Below are 14,480 nucleotides of genomic sequence, written 5' to 3' on the forward strand. Positions count from 1 at the left end.
TGCGTTCAGCTGCGTGGGTTCTGGCTGTGGCGAAGCCTCGCAGCATCCTTGTTATGTAAAGCCTCAGATGCTGGCGGGCGGACCGGATTAGCTGGAGCAAAGCTGCGCGGATGGCTCTCCGGACGGATGCGGTGACGAGCGGCGGAGAGCGTTCCCTCTGAGCGGGCAGCAGCTGCTGGAAGCGTCGGGCCGACCGGAGCTCGTTTGATTTCAGGCCGGGCATCGGAGGCCTTCCGAGGGGCGCAGTCTCCTGGATTCTGCGGAAGCAGCGCAGCGGATTTTTTCTTTTTTTTTCTTTTAAAGCATCCGACCAGATGCGTGTCCCTGTTTAAGGTCGTCCCTTTACATCAGCGGACAGAAACCGATGCGAGTTTGTCTGGGAGAGGTTGGATTTTTGTTTTTGTTTATATTGTTTATTTCCATTGCGCTCGTCCAGTCCAGCATCCGCTGCGCTGTAGCATAAATGATGGCGGGTCCCGAGCAGTCCCAGCAGCAGCAGCAACAGCAGCAGCAGAAGGTGGAGGAGAAGGCAGAGCACATAGATGATGCTGAGATGGCTCTGCAGGGCATCAACATGCTGCTCAACAACGGATTCAAAGAGAGCGACGAGCTTTTCAAAAGATACAGGTAAAACCTTTCATTCCTGCACCAACAGGTGGGATGAGGGGGACGGGGACGGGTTTGGGTGGTAGAGAACAAGGTGTCCTGTAGAAAACATGATCACTTGAAATGAAACAAAATGTGGGTGTGTTCCTTTAAGTCTGTCGTTATTAGACATTAGCTGGCCTAAGGCATAAGAGACCTGAGCAGCTTCTCGTCATCAGGGGACTCCCATAACTGCTTGAATTTTGACATAGTCATAAAAGTTTTCTATTTGTTTATTGAGATCTAGAATATTATTAAGCTTGATGTGACAGTTTCAGAATTGATTCATGTAAAAAAAATAATTTAAAGGAATCGCCAAGTTTACTTTGTAAAAATGTGAAGAATAATCTCCATTGTTTGATTGTTGTGTTAACATGGTTACAATCTGATGCTACAAGGTAAATCTTTATGGGTCCTGGACACAAACACATCTAAGCAAATAACCTGAGATTGCTATTAATCTTTTCAGCCATTTAAACCTGGCTGCTTCTCTCAGACGCCATCAAATCTGTTTTAGAACTCACTCCCTGATCGCAATGTCTGCAACAGGAAGAGGAGCCCCCAAATCAAGATTCTGCTTACAGTCCCATACGACCTTGGGACGGCCCTGGGCTTTAATAATGGGGTATGGTTGATCACCCAGGGTGCATTGGCCTGGGGGATTCGTTATGTTATTGCACATCCGCTCAATGAAATGCAGATAAAAATTCTGATTCTAACTCACCACTCCTGAATTAAATGGCCATTGTGGTATTTTGTTGAGGTAGCTGGGCTTTATTTGATCATTTCATATGTGGTTCAGTTTTTTTAATACTTGGACTAACCAGACCTTAACTAGATAAATCTATACTGAATTTAAAAAAATCAGAACCCAAATATGAGCTAAATCACAATGAAAAGTACCCAAATACTGGAACATAGGAGAAAATGGTATCTAGCTATCGAGCTAGCCGTCAGCTAGCTAGCTCGATACTTAGGCTTTATTTGATTATTTCTATTAAGGTTCAGTTTTTTAATACTTGGACTAATTAGACCTTAAATATATCACTGTGTACTGAATAGAAACTTTTCAGATCCAAAATTTGAGCTAAATCATGGCTAGGATTTAGCTCATATTGATTATTGATTAGAAATAATCAAACAAAGTCTTGGAAATATGCTAGCTAGCTACTGTGACTTCTGCTGGACATTAACTTAAAAGTCTTGCTGACGTTACTGACAACAGCTGACCAACATTGTAAGTTTTAGTTTAAGATAAGCCAACAAAAATATGCCCTTTATCCACCTGAAAAAAATATTTTCTTTGTTTTACATTTTACTATCTGTAGATTTTATTTATTTATTTATTTTTTATGCCAGACAGGAAGTTTTGGACAAAGTGTTATTCTATCAGTTTTAATTAGCGTATTTGCATGTTGGTAAATAAATATGAACTGGATTTTTATTTCATAATCTTTCATATTGAAGCTTGCTTTGGAGCATCGGTCATGACGGCTTGTTTGGCGTACGCATTGAGCCATCATGAAGTCGAAGTCTGCAGCAGTTTTTGTGTATTTTTCTCCTTGTTTTATGTCTTCTAGCAGAAAACAAACCTCACAAAATACACAAAAAAATATTTTGTTGTAATTGAGTTTATATTTTCTGCCACATTTTGTAATCCATTGTTTCTGTGTCTTTCTTTTTTTTCCTCATTTCTACGTCTCTTTTAGGACGCACAGCCCTTTGATGAGCTTCGGAGCGAGCTTCGTCAGTTTTCTGGTGAGAGGCGCAGCAGGAAGGCACCGCTACGGCAGAGAGATGGAGGCAGTGACGAGTATTGGAGGAGAAGACCTCAGAATTAATGTTAGATGCGAGACCTGAGATAATGTAGTCTGTCAAAAGGCAGGCCTCATGTTGTCACCACTGGTATCTTCCTTTGTTTCCTGCCTGTCCATTAGCATAATGGACGCATCCTCAGCTGAAGAAATGCCTGGCTGCAGCAAGGAGAGTAGATCACTGAAAGCCTGGGTCTGTCAGGGCTGAATGAGGGAGATGATTCATAATGTGGTGTGATGCTCACACTCACATTCAAACTCACACTTTCATATCCTCTCATGTTGGCCCTAACATAAAATGAAGGCAGAGATGATGTAATCTCCTTTCGCTGGTTGATGAATGCACCTGGCTGTGTTGGGAAGGCAATGCTTAACTAACTATTTCTAAATTAAATTATTTAAACTTCGCCTCCTGATAATAATTTAATCACCAGCGAACCCAGTTTGCCATGAGATCTTTTGGGCATGTCAAAATATCCTGAGACTTTAAAGATAAGTGCTACTCTAACGTCACAGCAATGATCCAATCGTAACAGTTCTTAATCTCATGCGACGCCACACAGACGCTCTGTCTGCACTGATGATGATAAACTGAATGTTTATCATTGAGTATGGCTAGAAACATATTTCAAGAATCAGAATAGAACACAATCATAGGATTTTAGTCCCTGTTAACAAAAATGTGAGTGAATTTTAAGTTCACGTCTTCGTCAAGGTTATTTTACAGACATTTTTGTAATTGTGTTGAACTTTACTTTACAAAACATTTTAAATGACAATATAGGTTGATTTTGAAACAGTCTTTTATTCTTCACTGGAAGTGTATGATATTGAAATGGCATATGTAAACCATGTAATAGGATGAATAAAAAAAAATTACTACATTTTTCATGTAAAACTCACATATATGTAGCAGAATGTGGAAAACAACATATTTTTGTTCCCATAAGCTCAGGTTGTAATTGTGAAAAATTATTATTTTCAGTCCTTACTATTTAGTGCACTTTCTGAGCAGCCCTACACAAAACCCTGCATGCTATTCATTGCTGGGCATAGATTATAGTATATTCATGCAATGTTTGTATTTTGTCATTTCTGTGTTGTGTGGCTGGCTTTAAAGTGATGCCCATTTGTCTGCGTTGCAGCTAAGGACACGTTTTGTCCTTTGTTCCTTCCCCACACAGCTGTGCAGATGTCACCGTTCTGCCCCACTTAGGGTTATGCTGAATCAGCCTTTTGTTACTCCATTACATAAGACTCCTTCGCAGTTAGCATGCTAGATCAAGCATGAATCTCATCAGAGGAACAGAACAAAACATTGACATAGTGATGTAATTGTATGTTGGCATAGATTGCAATTAACTCTTATGGTGAACAATGTGTATTTTGTAGCTGTTTGAAGCTGTAATTTGAAAGTTCTTTGCACATTTGAAGGTTGAAAAGCATCGTTTAAGTTCAGTCCATTTAACATTCTGCTTCACAACGCCATGAGGGCTTGTGAATGTACATAGCCTAACCAATTGGTGGACTTTTTTTGTGCTTCGCTGCAGAACGCCATGATGACATTCGAGGAGGAGAAGATGCAGATGGCCTGTGATGATCTGAAGACAACTGAGAAACTGTGCGAGAGCGACAGCGCTGGAGTGTTAGAGACGATCCGAAACAAGATCAAGAAGAGTGTAAGTACCGGGAGAAACTAGTAAAGGATAAACTTGAGACTGAACTAGGTTGCTGAGTATCTAACTGTTAAAGGGGCAGTCTTATGTGTTTTCCAGGCACATATTGCCATTTTGTAGCATAATCAAGTTTATAACAATTGTTACCTGCAATTGTTATAAAGATGCCAGTTGTGTCAAATATGACTTAAAAGAAATTTGACTTTGTATTTTAATGGCTTGAAATTGGGCCTCTGTTGCTTTAAAAACTCCTGCTCTTTCTGAAACTCCACCTTCAGGAAGTTATCACAACATGGCTCCTCTGGGTTAAAGGGTTAACCCTTTAACAACATTTTTACCAGCATTGCACTGAGAAGCAGCTCCTATAATGAGCTCAGCAGATGCACAGTTCCACCAGGTGTTTGCTAATTGCTCATGGCTAGTCTGAAGGAGCTGAGTAGGGAGGGTCATGGGGAAGCTCAAAAGCTTAGAAACTGCAGCTTCGAGGGGGAGCTTTGTCCTCAAAGGCGGAGCTATGTCCCCTGAGGTGTTTTGCACAGCGGAATGGTTGCCATGGGAGACTAAAGGATTTCTGAAACCTTCATGAAAAATCAATTCAACACTTCAGGTGTGTTTTTGATGAGAGAATAACATTGTAACATGGCGTAAAGCTCAAAGGAGTTTATTTTGCATAATACTTCCTCTTTAACAAGAGGCGTGTCAGTCCAGTACATCACCAGCAGCACATTTCCTTTAATAGAACCTCTGGTAAAGCAGAAATGATGCCAGGAGAAAAGAATAAAACCAATTTGGATGTTCAGTTGGGTTCTAATATTTCTTATACCTTCTAACATTTCACCAGGAACAGATTTTAGATAACAATGTTAACATCCTCAGCAGTAGGTGTAATCATCCAGACTGCAAGTGAGATCATGCCGAACCAGCAAACCAATTCAATTAGTACTTCCCTGAAATTCAATCTCAAACTGGACGAGTAGCCGCAGGGCCGCCTGGCCTCCTTAGGGTTATTCAGAAAGCATTCATGGGCATCATCTCAAGTGGACGCTGCTTACTGAACGCGTGGGCTTGTCTCTGTGGGTTACAGATGGACTCCCAAATGTCAGGCGTGGCTGTGGTGGACCGCCTACAGAGACAGATCATTGTTGCCGACTGCCAAGTGTATCTAGCGGTTCTGTCATTCGTCAAACAGGAACTCTCAGGTAACCAAACCTAACTCAGAGGAAGCGCAGACTTTGAAAAGTGTTGACTAATCCACACCGATTCATGTTACTTCAAGCTTTATTTAGTAGTTAATTATTAAAAAGGAGTTTGATTTTGGTATTGAAATCTGGTAAATCTAATGTTAGCATTCATTCAGACGTAGAAACATACATCAAAAAGTATTTCTGAGGGATCAGTTTGACTTTTACAAATGACAGAACATACTTTTTCTTTAAATATATATTTTTATTTAAACCAATTTACAACGTAATTGCATATCAGTAACCCCAAATAGTCAAAAACTAGTATGTTTTCAGTTGCATTATTTCTCTTTGCTTGTCTTGTTTCTTCAGTATTTTTAAGGACACCAAATGCAGAGGTACTTTGTAGAGATGCAGCGATCGCATATTGATATCTGTATTGGTCCTGATATTAAAAAAAACATTCTAGATTGTGAATTGGTGATAATATACCTGATCCATAAGGGCACATCTATTCAGTCTAATTTTATGTTTTGTGCTCTGAGTTACGTTATACTTAATTAATTTATTTTTTTACATTATATTTAGAATTTCTAATTGCACTTTCTGAACCATCAGAAAGGAGGTTTGCTGCAGTTCTTTTTTTACATGTTTCACTAAGGTAGCCATTCTATTGTTTCTGTTAGTTTATTATAGAATATTATTTATTCTATATTGGTTTTTCTCCTCCTAATTGCACTGACTGGACAAATTAAAGTTACTTTTAACATGTTTGACCAAACTTGTGAAGCTATTGGTGTATTTAACTGTGCTGTACTGTTGCAGAGATGTCAAATAAATTTGTAATTCAGTATATTTATGTCTGTTTAAAAAAAGAAACGTTTGAAGTCATTTCAGCTGTTTTTCTGTATCAGTATCAGTATGCTAAACGATGCTAAACCTCCGATATCTGTATCGTAATTTAAAAAAGCGGATTCCCAGTATTTTGACCATAAAAAGCTAAAAGAACAATTTCTCTAGACCATTTTAAAAAGATTCCAAAACTCACTGACTTCCTCATTGGATCTATAAAGCAATATGTACTGGTCTATGACGGGGTGGAGGCAACAAACCCAGCTTTTTTGAGCCTTCTTTTCAGTGCTAATGATCATTGCGCATCCTTGTCATTCACCAACAGCTTATATTAAAGGAGGCTGGATTCTCCGTAAGGCATGGAAAATGTACAACAAATGCCATAGTGACATCAGTCAGCTGCAGGAGAGCTGCCAGCAGGGGGCCTCTGGCAGCCAGGAGTCGCTTTCAGCCGACAACGCCAACCACAACGTGGAGAACGGTGTGACTGCTGAGGCCCTGGACCGGCTCAAGGGCTCCGTCAGCTTCGGCTACGGCCTCTTCCACCTGTGCATCTCCATGGTGCCGCCACACCTGCTCAAGATCATCAACCTGCTGGGCTTCCCTGGCGACCGTCTCCAGGGCCTGTCCTCCCTCATGTACGCGAGCGAGAGTAAGGACATGAAGGCACCACTGGCTACGTGAGTCGACTCCAGTCTGTACCTGCAGAAGAGATGTATGTTGTTTAAAACAATTTGTAAACAGAGAAATGTTAATATTTTTAAGTTAGTTACCTCAACTGTACATGTTTAGGGCATTTGTTGCCCTGAATAGTTGTTTTAAAGAAACAGTGGATAAAAAATGAGGATTTCTATCATCTTTGTAGTAGCGTGCCGCTCCTTTGGTTACTTGTTTGGTTGTGTGGTTCACAACTCCAGGGGCTGTACTTACATGAATGCTGCCCTGGGCAAACGCCACTCCCCCCCCACAACCCCCTTCGAGCCTCCTCAATTTCACCCTCACATACACACACACCACAAAGCCACCATACATGTTACATTTAAACATCCACGTATCTAAAAAAAATTCAAAGTGCACATCTCTTCTAAATTACAAAAAAATTTGATGTGAAAAAATGAAAGCATAATAATTTTTAAGTAATTCAGCTTTAATGTGATTTTAGTCAGATTTAAGTCCAAACTTTGACTAGGACAACCAAAAATCTGGGGGGTTTTTCCCACTATGTTATGACAGTATGGTGCGAGACAGGTAAGCTGGGAAAAAAATGGAGCTTCTGTACCTTCTCCCAGTTCTCCCAGTGCTAACTAGAAACAGCCAATCAGAGTCAGGAGGAGGGTCTTAGCGTTGTTAATCATTCAGTATTTTGCCAATGACGGCGTATAAACCTTTTTCCTGTAACAGTAAGCCGTTTCTCCATCTTTAGCGCATTTTGCAAAGAGTACATGTAGTTGATTGACAGCGCTAAGACCTTCACTAAGTGAAAACTAGCACAGAAAATCTTATTGAGTCAGTAGAATTATGATTAAACAAGGTAGCAGATCTATTTTCCATCTAAAATCAGGATGGCTTGGACATCTTTGGAAGTAACATTATTTGAAAACTGCATTTTGATTATTTTAAACATGCAATTCTAACAAAAAAAAAAAGCTAAACCAGAAGAAATCTACAAGGTATCAATAATTTGGGTTGTTTAGAGGTTTGATAATTGTTGAAGTGGATCAGCAGAATAATCTGATCCTAATGTCCTGTTCTGTTGCTCAGGTTGGCCCTCTTGTGGTACCACACGGTGGTGCTGCCTTTCTTTGCCCTGGAGGGTTCTGACACACACGCCGGGCTGCTGGAGGCCAAAGCCATCCTGCAGAGAAAGTCTGTGGTTTATCCCAACTCTTCCCTCTTCATGTTCTTCAAGGGACGAGTTCAAAGACTGGAGGTACGTACGGCAGACCTGGAGTGAGTGGTAACCATCTGGAACCACGCACACCAATCAGGTTTCACCAGAAGGAAACAAAAAGTGGCATGTCACTTACAGTCAGTGATGCATGATTCGTGGTTCGTGAACTCACCGATCTGATGTCTCTTGATCCAGCTTTCATCCGACACACCCGTAACAGTCCGTGTCTGATACGATTAGTGTTTACCTGTCAGTATGTGTGCTCTCTTTCTCTCTCTCCTCTGTCCCCAGTGCCATATCAACAGTGCTTTGGCCTGTTTCCATGATGCATTAGAACTTGCATCAGACCAAAGAGAGATCCAGCATGTGTGTCTCTATGAGATTGGTACGTGTTTTCTCATCCTGTTTGCCGTGAGCGCTGGTGCGCGGTCCACCGAGGGCCCGGTCTTGACTGCGTCCGCTTGTACGTTGTGTCAGGTTGGTGCAGCATGATAGAGCTGAATTTTGAAGATGCCTTCAGAGCATTTGAGCGATTGAAGAACGAGTCCCGCTGGTCGCAGTGCTACTACGCCTACCTGACCGGAGGTAAGACTGATGGCCTCCAACGAAACATTATGGGCCTGATCTACGAAAGGTTATTAGAGATTTAGTATCGGGTGATCCGATACAGAAAAACGGTGCTGAACTGATTTAAAACATTTCTTGTTTTAAACACAGATGTAAATGTACTGAATTACTAATTGATTTAATAATTCTGGACCAGGACAGCACAGCTAAATACACCAATAGCTTCACAAGTACTCAAAACTTTAAAATATTAAAAGCCATAAAAATAGTAAAAAATAAATAAATAAAAGAGTGACTCAAACACAGTATCCTCATTAAGACAATATTAATAAAATACGATACAATAATGAATCTAATTTTGGAAGCTTATGACCACAAGAATAAAACTGGTATTAAACAGCTTAAAACTGATTTTATACTTTTTTGATTATCTCCCCTTATATATCAGCCACATGGTTGCCCATGCTCAATCTAGATTTTTTTTTCTTTCATATTGGGACCGATACAGATATTAATATCTAATCGGTGCATCTCTATTTGTTATCTTGAGCAAACCCGAGCTACAAACAACACACAAATGGGATTGCGCAGCAAAATCAGAAAAATCAGAGGCGCAATTGTGCACCTGCTAAACCGCTATGTTCTGTTTTTTGCGGCAATATTTAACAATTTTGAAAAGTTGAAGCAAGCTGGCATGTGAAGATGTGTGCCGTCACCGTGGTGACCAGAAGGCATAGATGCAATACAGAAGTTAATGTTTGTCAAATATTTGGAACATTTAAAGAAGAGAAGATGCAAATAAAATTAAACAGATTTGAAATATCCTCCAGCAGTGCAAGTTTTGAGCTGCAGGATTACCAAATCATTCCAGCACAGCCTCACTGTACGGCAGCACAGCTCCATGTTTTGATGCCCTGCAGTAGCACATCTGTGTAGCCAGGAAAAGGTGATGCATATTATATTTGTTTGCTGCATTTTCCACAAACTGTGCACACAAAATATGTCTGTGGGTGACAGATGGATGCTGGCAACATTTATGCAATTAAACCAAAATAAAAATCCTCATGACTAAGCTTAAATATTGGCCCGTGTTACTTAAACAAACCTGAACATTAACAGCCACTACAGACCGGAAAACCACCACTTAACAAACGTCCAGTGGGATAAATTTTTTTTTCTTTACGTAGTTTACCTCTCCTTATTTGGACTCTTTGCAGACTGGGCCTTTTGAACTGTTTCTGTTCGACTGCGTTTCCTTTCAGTGTGTCAGGGGGCTTCAGGGGACCTGGACGGAGCAAACGGAGTTTTCAAAGATGTCCAGAAGCTGTTCAAGAGGAAAAACAACCAGATAGAGCAGTTTGCTGTCAAAAGGGTCAGCAACACGTGCTATTCTTATTTTAAAAGAACGATTGGTGGTTTGTCGCAGGAGTTTAACTTCTTGTTTTTACGGCTCTCTGCAGGCGGACAGGCTGAGAAAAGTCTCGCCCACCAGGCAGCTGTGCATCCTCGGGGTGATCGAGGTTCTCTATCTGTGGAAAGCCCTGCAGAACTGCTCCTCAACCAAACTGCAGATAATGAATCAAGGTCAGTCCGACCTTCAGAGGGAGGAAGGAAGAGTTACAGAACCCAGAAACTTCAATGCATGTTTTGGGGGGATTTTATGTGATAAACAAACGCAAAACACTGCAACATTGTGAAATAGAAAGAAAATGCCTGTTTTTTTGTTGTTTTGTTTTGTTTAATAATCAAAATTACAGCTAAATTTGTTTCATTTGACTGATAAAATAATATTTACGTACACAACTGTTATCTTGAAGTCCTTTTTCAGAAATAGTTACTTCATCCTGGATTTGGCCCACACGCCCTGAGTTTGACACTTATGAAATAGAGTTTGTGGTTGTAATGTGACAAAATGTGAAAAAGGTTCTACAGATATGAATCCTGCCAGTGGGTCTGTCACGATTACAAACTCTGCTGGATGACAAATTGTCCCAGAAGTTATCGCGATAAACGATAAAATTGTTTTTTTGAGATCATTTTCAAAAATCAATAAACTTTACATTCTAATGAGCATTTTAGACATTTTAAATGTCCAAAATAAATAAACAGAACAACAGAAACAGCAAATCAAATGAATTTTGAAGTCTGCAAATAAAATTATCCTTCAAAAAAAAAAAAAAAAAGATGGTTGAGACCAAAACACCAGACTGAAGAGTTTTATCATCCAGTTTTTGGTGGAAAGAAAGAAAAGAGAAAAATGATGAATCACACAAAAATAAATTATTGAGCTTTTAATTTATCATGCAATTAATTGATTTATTGCATATTTCAACAAGCCTAAATGCACAGCGATGTCTTTTTTAAACGTCCCATCATTTCCTGTGTTCTAACTACAGTCCTGCAGAGCGTAAACGAGCCTTCATGCAGAGGCCTGAAACACCTCCTCCTCGGTTCCATCCTGAAATGCCAAGGAAACATCAGAGATGCTGTTCAGGTAGGACTCTACTCGGATCAGAGAATAATTTTGGAGTTAATCTAAACTGGAAATGGTGCTTATGCTTCCTTTTTTTCCATTTCACATGTGATCCAGTCGTTCCAGCTAGCCATCAGGGACGAGTACGGACGACAGATCAACTCCTACATCCAGCCATACGCCGTCTATGAGCTTGGATGCATACTCCTCGCAAAACCAGAGGTCTGTGCTTTTTGCATGTAGCATTAAAAAAAAACTTTCATCTGTGTGGACATTGTGTCATGACCGTATTATTTCCATTGTTGGATGCAGACAGTGGCAAAGGGGAGATCATTCCTACTTCAGGCCAAGGTAAAAGCCAAAATTAGTACTTCTAATAAGTAAAAAAAACCAAAAAAACAAAAATGAATAACTTCCTGTTTCACCGTCTCTCCGTAGGAGGACTTCACAGGCTACGACTTTGAAAACCGGCTTCACGTCCGCATCCACTCGGCGCTGGCCTCGATGAAGGAGGTGGTGCCGCAGTGACTCCTCCACGAGAGGAGAAACTTCGCACAAAGTCTCAATAGCACTCCATGTGTTTTTCATTTCAAACGAACTGAAGACACAATTGGCAAAAACGTTTATCGCTGATAGAAAATAAGTCTGATGATAAAGTGCCATCTCTGTGCATTTTGTAAAGCGGCGGACGGACTGTCGCGCTCGTGATGGCACGCGGGTAGCTCTGGCTCACGTGAAATCTAAAGTTTTGTTGGTGCGCAGTTGGGTTATGTCCGCCGACAACCACAGAGTGAGAGGGTGGGAAAAGGCCTCTGATATATTGTGAAATGTGATGTAAATAATAAAACCGTCTAACCAGCGCAAGCTAGCTGTGTAAAGAAGGAGTTGTTACCGGGCACGTTAGCTACGCTATGCTAGCTACCTCCTCCTTCGCCTCCAGTTTTTCTGCTTAGCCAGTCTATCGCTTCCCAGGCTTGTTTCTGGACTGAATGCACAGAGATTAATCTGATACAGAGTTTCATCCAATCCACTCCTCGATGTTCCTTTTAAGTGTTTCTCTCACCGTTACGTATTTGCTGTCCAGTAGCAGTTCTACTCATTAGCTCGTGCATAAGGGACTTAAATTCTGCTTCTACCTTAATTAAACAGATTACTTAGTACAGAATGATTTGTTAAAAACGCTTTATCTTTTTCCAGTGTGATTTTTTTCTTTTTTTTTTTTTTTGTTGGGGGGGATTTTATGAAGTAGACAGAGATATTTAGCAACTTTTCAGATGAAAAAAATCAGAACTGGCAGGTCAGATTTTTTAAATATTGGTGATCGGCCAACAAGCTGCAATTGGTACAACCCTATTGATGAGAGCGAAGAAAGGGAATGAGGGGCGGACCTAAAATGGAGCGATCCACTTTATCAGACTTGGTCCTTGCCCTAAAACAAAGTTACCACATGACCTCCATTTCCTGTAAATGACATCAACACACTTCTCCGGTGTATCTAACAAAACGTTGAGCACTCTACCTGTGCACTATGCATAGCATGGCTGGGTGACGGTGGCTTTATATACTGAAGTCCAGCATGTTTTTTTTTTTCTGCAAATACATAAAGTTACTCCTACCTAACACCCTTAGTACTGTAAAGCTGCCTAATGAAAGGTGCTGTTAAATGTCAGCCTGATCCTGTGTTACTACAGACGCATTTTATTATCCTTTTAGTGGTAGAAGCCTTTGACTTACTTCACAATACCAAACCAGTTTAATAATAGCAAAAAAAAAAGAAAAGGCTGTTTTTGTAACGTTGCTGCAGCTTTGTTAGAGTTTGAGTGGCTCATTCAAGCCTCTTGCGTTGGACAAAACAACATCCACGCGTAATTTTCTCAAACTTTCTAAACCGTTTACATGAGAATTTTCCAGTGCAGAGCATTACATTTTATGAACAAGCACTCCGGTTTGTCGTCCAAGCAATATTAACTCATAACAGATATCATTTAGTTGGAACTTTTCACTTCATGTTTAAAGTTGTGAACTTACAGATTTCTTTTTTTTTTTTTTTTTTAAATCACCGTGATCTCTTAAGACAAGGCTTGTCATCCCTCGTGGCTGTGATGGATGTAAAGTGTATTAAAAATGGAGAAGGCTGCTGTGCTAGCAGTCTGTTCTCTGAAAAAAAATAATAACATTAAGGTGAACTGTCAATAAAGTGTAATCTACTCATTGTACCAGATACCTCTGTCATAAGAATATTTTCGCTCTGTCATTGTTGAAACTGAGGCTAAAAGTTAGATGTCACTAAACTGGAAAAATAAACAGTTCTCCATCAATATAGTCAAACAATCGTCTCTGCTTTCTGTTTTGTGTCTGTTCTTGTATCAGAAGAATTGATATGCTATAGAAAAGTTTTCACGTTGCTTTAAAGGCCTTTATGTGACACAGGTGCACCTAATTCTGAACTGAAAATATGCTGTAATGTTAGAAAATATATTTTTAAAAAATCAATTTACGATAAACTAAAGTTAATGGGACCCACCATTTTGGGGTCTGAGTATAAAAGTAATCACAATATAACAAATTATAGTTTTATTGTGAGCTTATTAAAAAGCAAATCCCTTCCGGTTTGAGTCTGCAATCCACCACTAGAGGGCGCTTTTCTCACAGAAAGCTGTCGAGATGTGGAGATGTGGTGACTGTCATTCCAGGAATAGGTCTGTCACGATAACAGATTTTGCTGGATGACAAATTGTTCCCAGAAATGTCTGCCATAAATGATAATATTGTCCTTCTGAAACCATTTTCAACAAATATATTAATAATGGTACAATAATGCAAGAAATTAACTTTAATTTTGTACAGGACACTCCGCACTGGAACTAGAAGACATTTTAAATATCCAAAATAAAAACTGACCATTCAAAAATGAAATCTACCTGTATGTAACTTAAACTCTTAAATCCAGCTTACTCTTAAATCTGTGAAAGTCTCAGAAATTTGTTGGAGAAAATGGGTGAGAAAAAAACAGCATCATCACAAACTGACAAGCTTGGAAAGGTGCGAATAAAACAAAGGCCCATGGGACCTCTGGAAGAGCTGCAGAGACCCACAGCTCAGGTGGGAGAATCCTTTAACAGGACATGATCTGATGAGTCACAAGCATTCATCAGATCTGGACTTTGGTCCGTGGTTTCCATGCTGAATGACACAGGTAGTCATTTTCATGTCCGCACTCAGATAGAAAACATGCCCTTCGAGTTAGGATCAAGGCAACAGCTCAGTCAGGAAGTCAATTATTCAGAGTGCCAGGCCACCTAATTTAGTCATGGCAGAGCAGACTTAAAGGGCAGTTAGAAAAGGTAGCATGTCTTGTGTTGGGTTTTAGTTTTGTGTTGG

At 40.0% G+C, this 14,480-nt stretch overlaps 1 protein-coding gene across 2 annotated transcripts; it reads left to right on the plus strand.

The window, feature by feature from the left end:
• Positions 1 to 13,421, plus strand: LOC103463958 (tetratricopeptide repeat protein 39C). Of its 2 annotated transcripts, XM_008407728.2 has the most exons (14): positions 1 to 627; positions 2,355 to 2,403; positions 4,010 to 4,138; positions 5,220 to 5,334; positions 6,494 to 6,848; positions 7,930 to 8,098; positions 8,351 to 8,444; positions 8,537 to 8,644; positions 9,889 to 9,998; positions 10,087 to 10,210; positions 11,023 to 11,120; positions 11,217 to 11,321; positions 11,412 to 11,450; positions 11,538 to 13,421. In XM_008407728.2, exons 1-14 carry the CDS (start codon positions 464 to 466, stop codon positions 11,625 to 11,627), a joined length of 1,749 nt encoding a protein of 582 aa, XP_008405950.1. In that variant the 5' UTR covers positions 1 to 463; the 3' UTR covers positions 11,628 to 13,421. The 2 variants fall into 2 exon arrangements, with proteins under 2 accessions (XP_008405950.1, XP_017159974.1); XM_017304485.1 differs by lacking the exons at positions 1 to 627; positions 2,355 to 2,403 and adding an exon at positions 2,408 to 2,487.
• The last annotated feature ends 1,059 nt before the right edge of the window (positions 13,422 to 14,480 follow it).

Source organism: Poecilia reticulata, linkage group LG4, assembly GCF_000633615.1.
Source record: "Poecilia reticulata strain Guanapo linkage group LG4, Guppy_female_1.0+MT, whole genome shotgun sequence".
Taxonomy (NCBI): Eukaryota; Metazoa; Chordata; class Actinopteri; order Cyprinodontiformes; family Poeciliidae; genus Poecilia; species Poecilia reticulata.

Excerpts from the sequence above, each read along its gene's own strand:
- LOC103463958 (XM_008407728.2), top strand. The coding sequence starts at position 464 with ATGATGGCGGGTCCCGAGCAGTCCCAGCAGCAGCAGCAACAGCAGCAG. Across the intron at positions 628-2,354 it reads GAGCTTTTCAAAAGATACAG|GACGCACAGCCCTTTGATGA; the intron begins GTAAAACCTTTC and ends CGTCTCTTTTAG. Across the intron at positions 8,445-8,536 it reads TGTGTGTCTCTATGAGATTG|GTTGGTGCAGCATGATAGAG; the intron begins GTACGTGTTTTC and ends ACGTTGTGTCAG.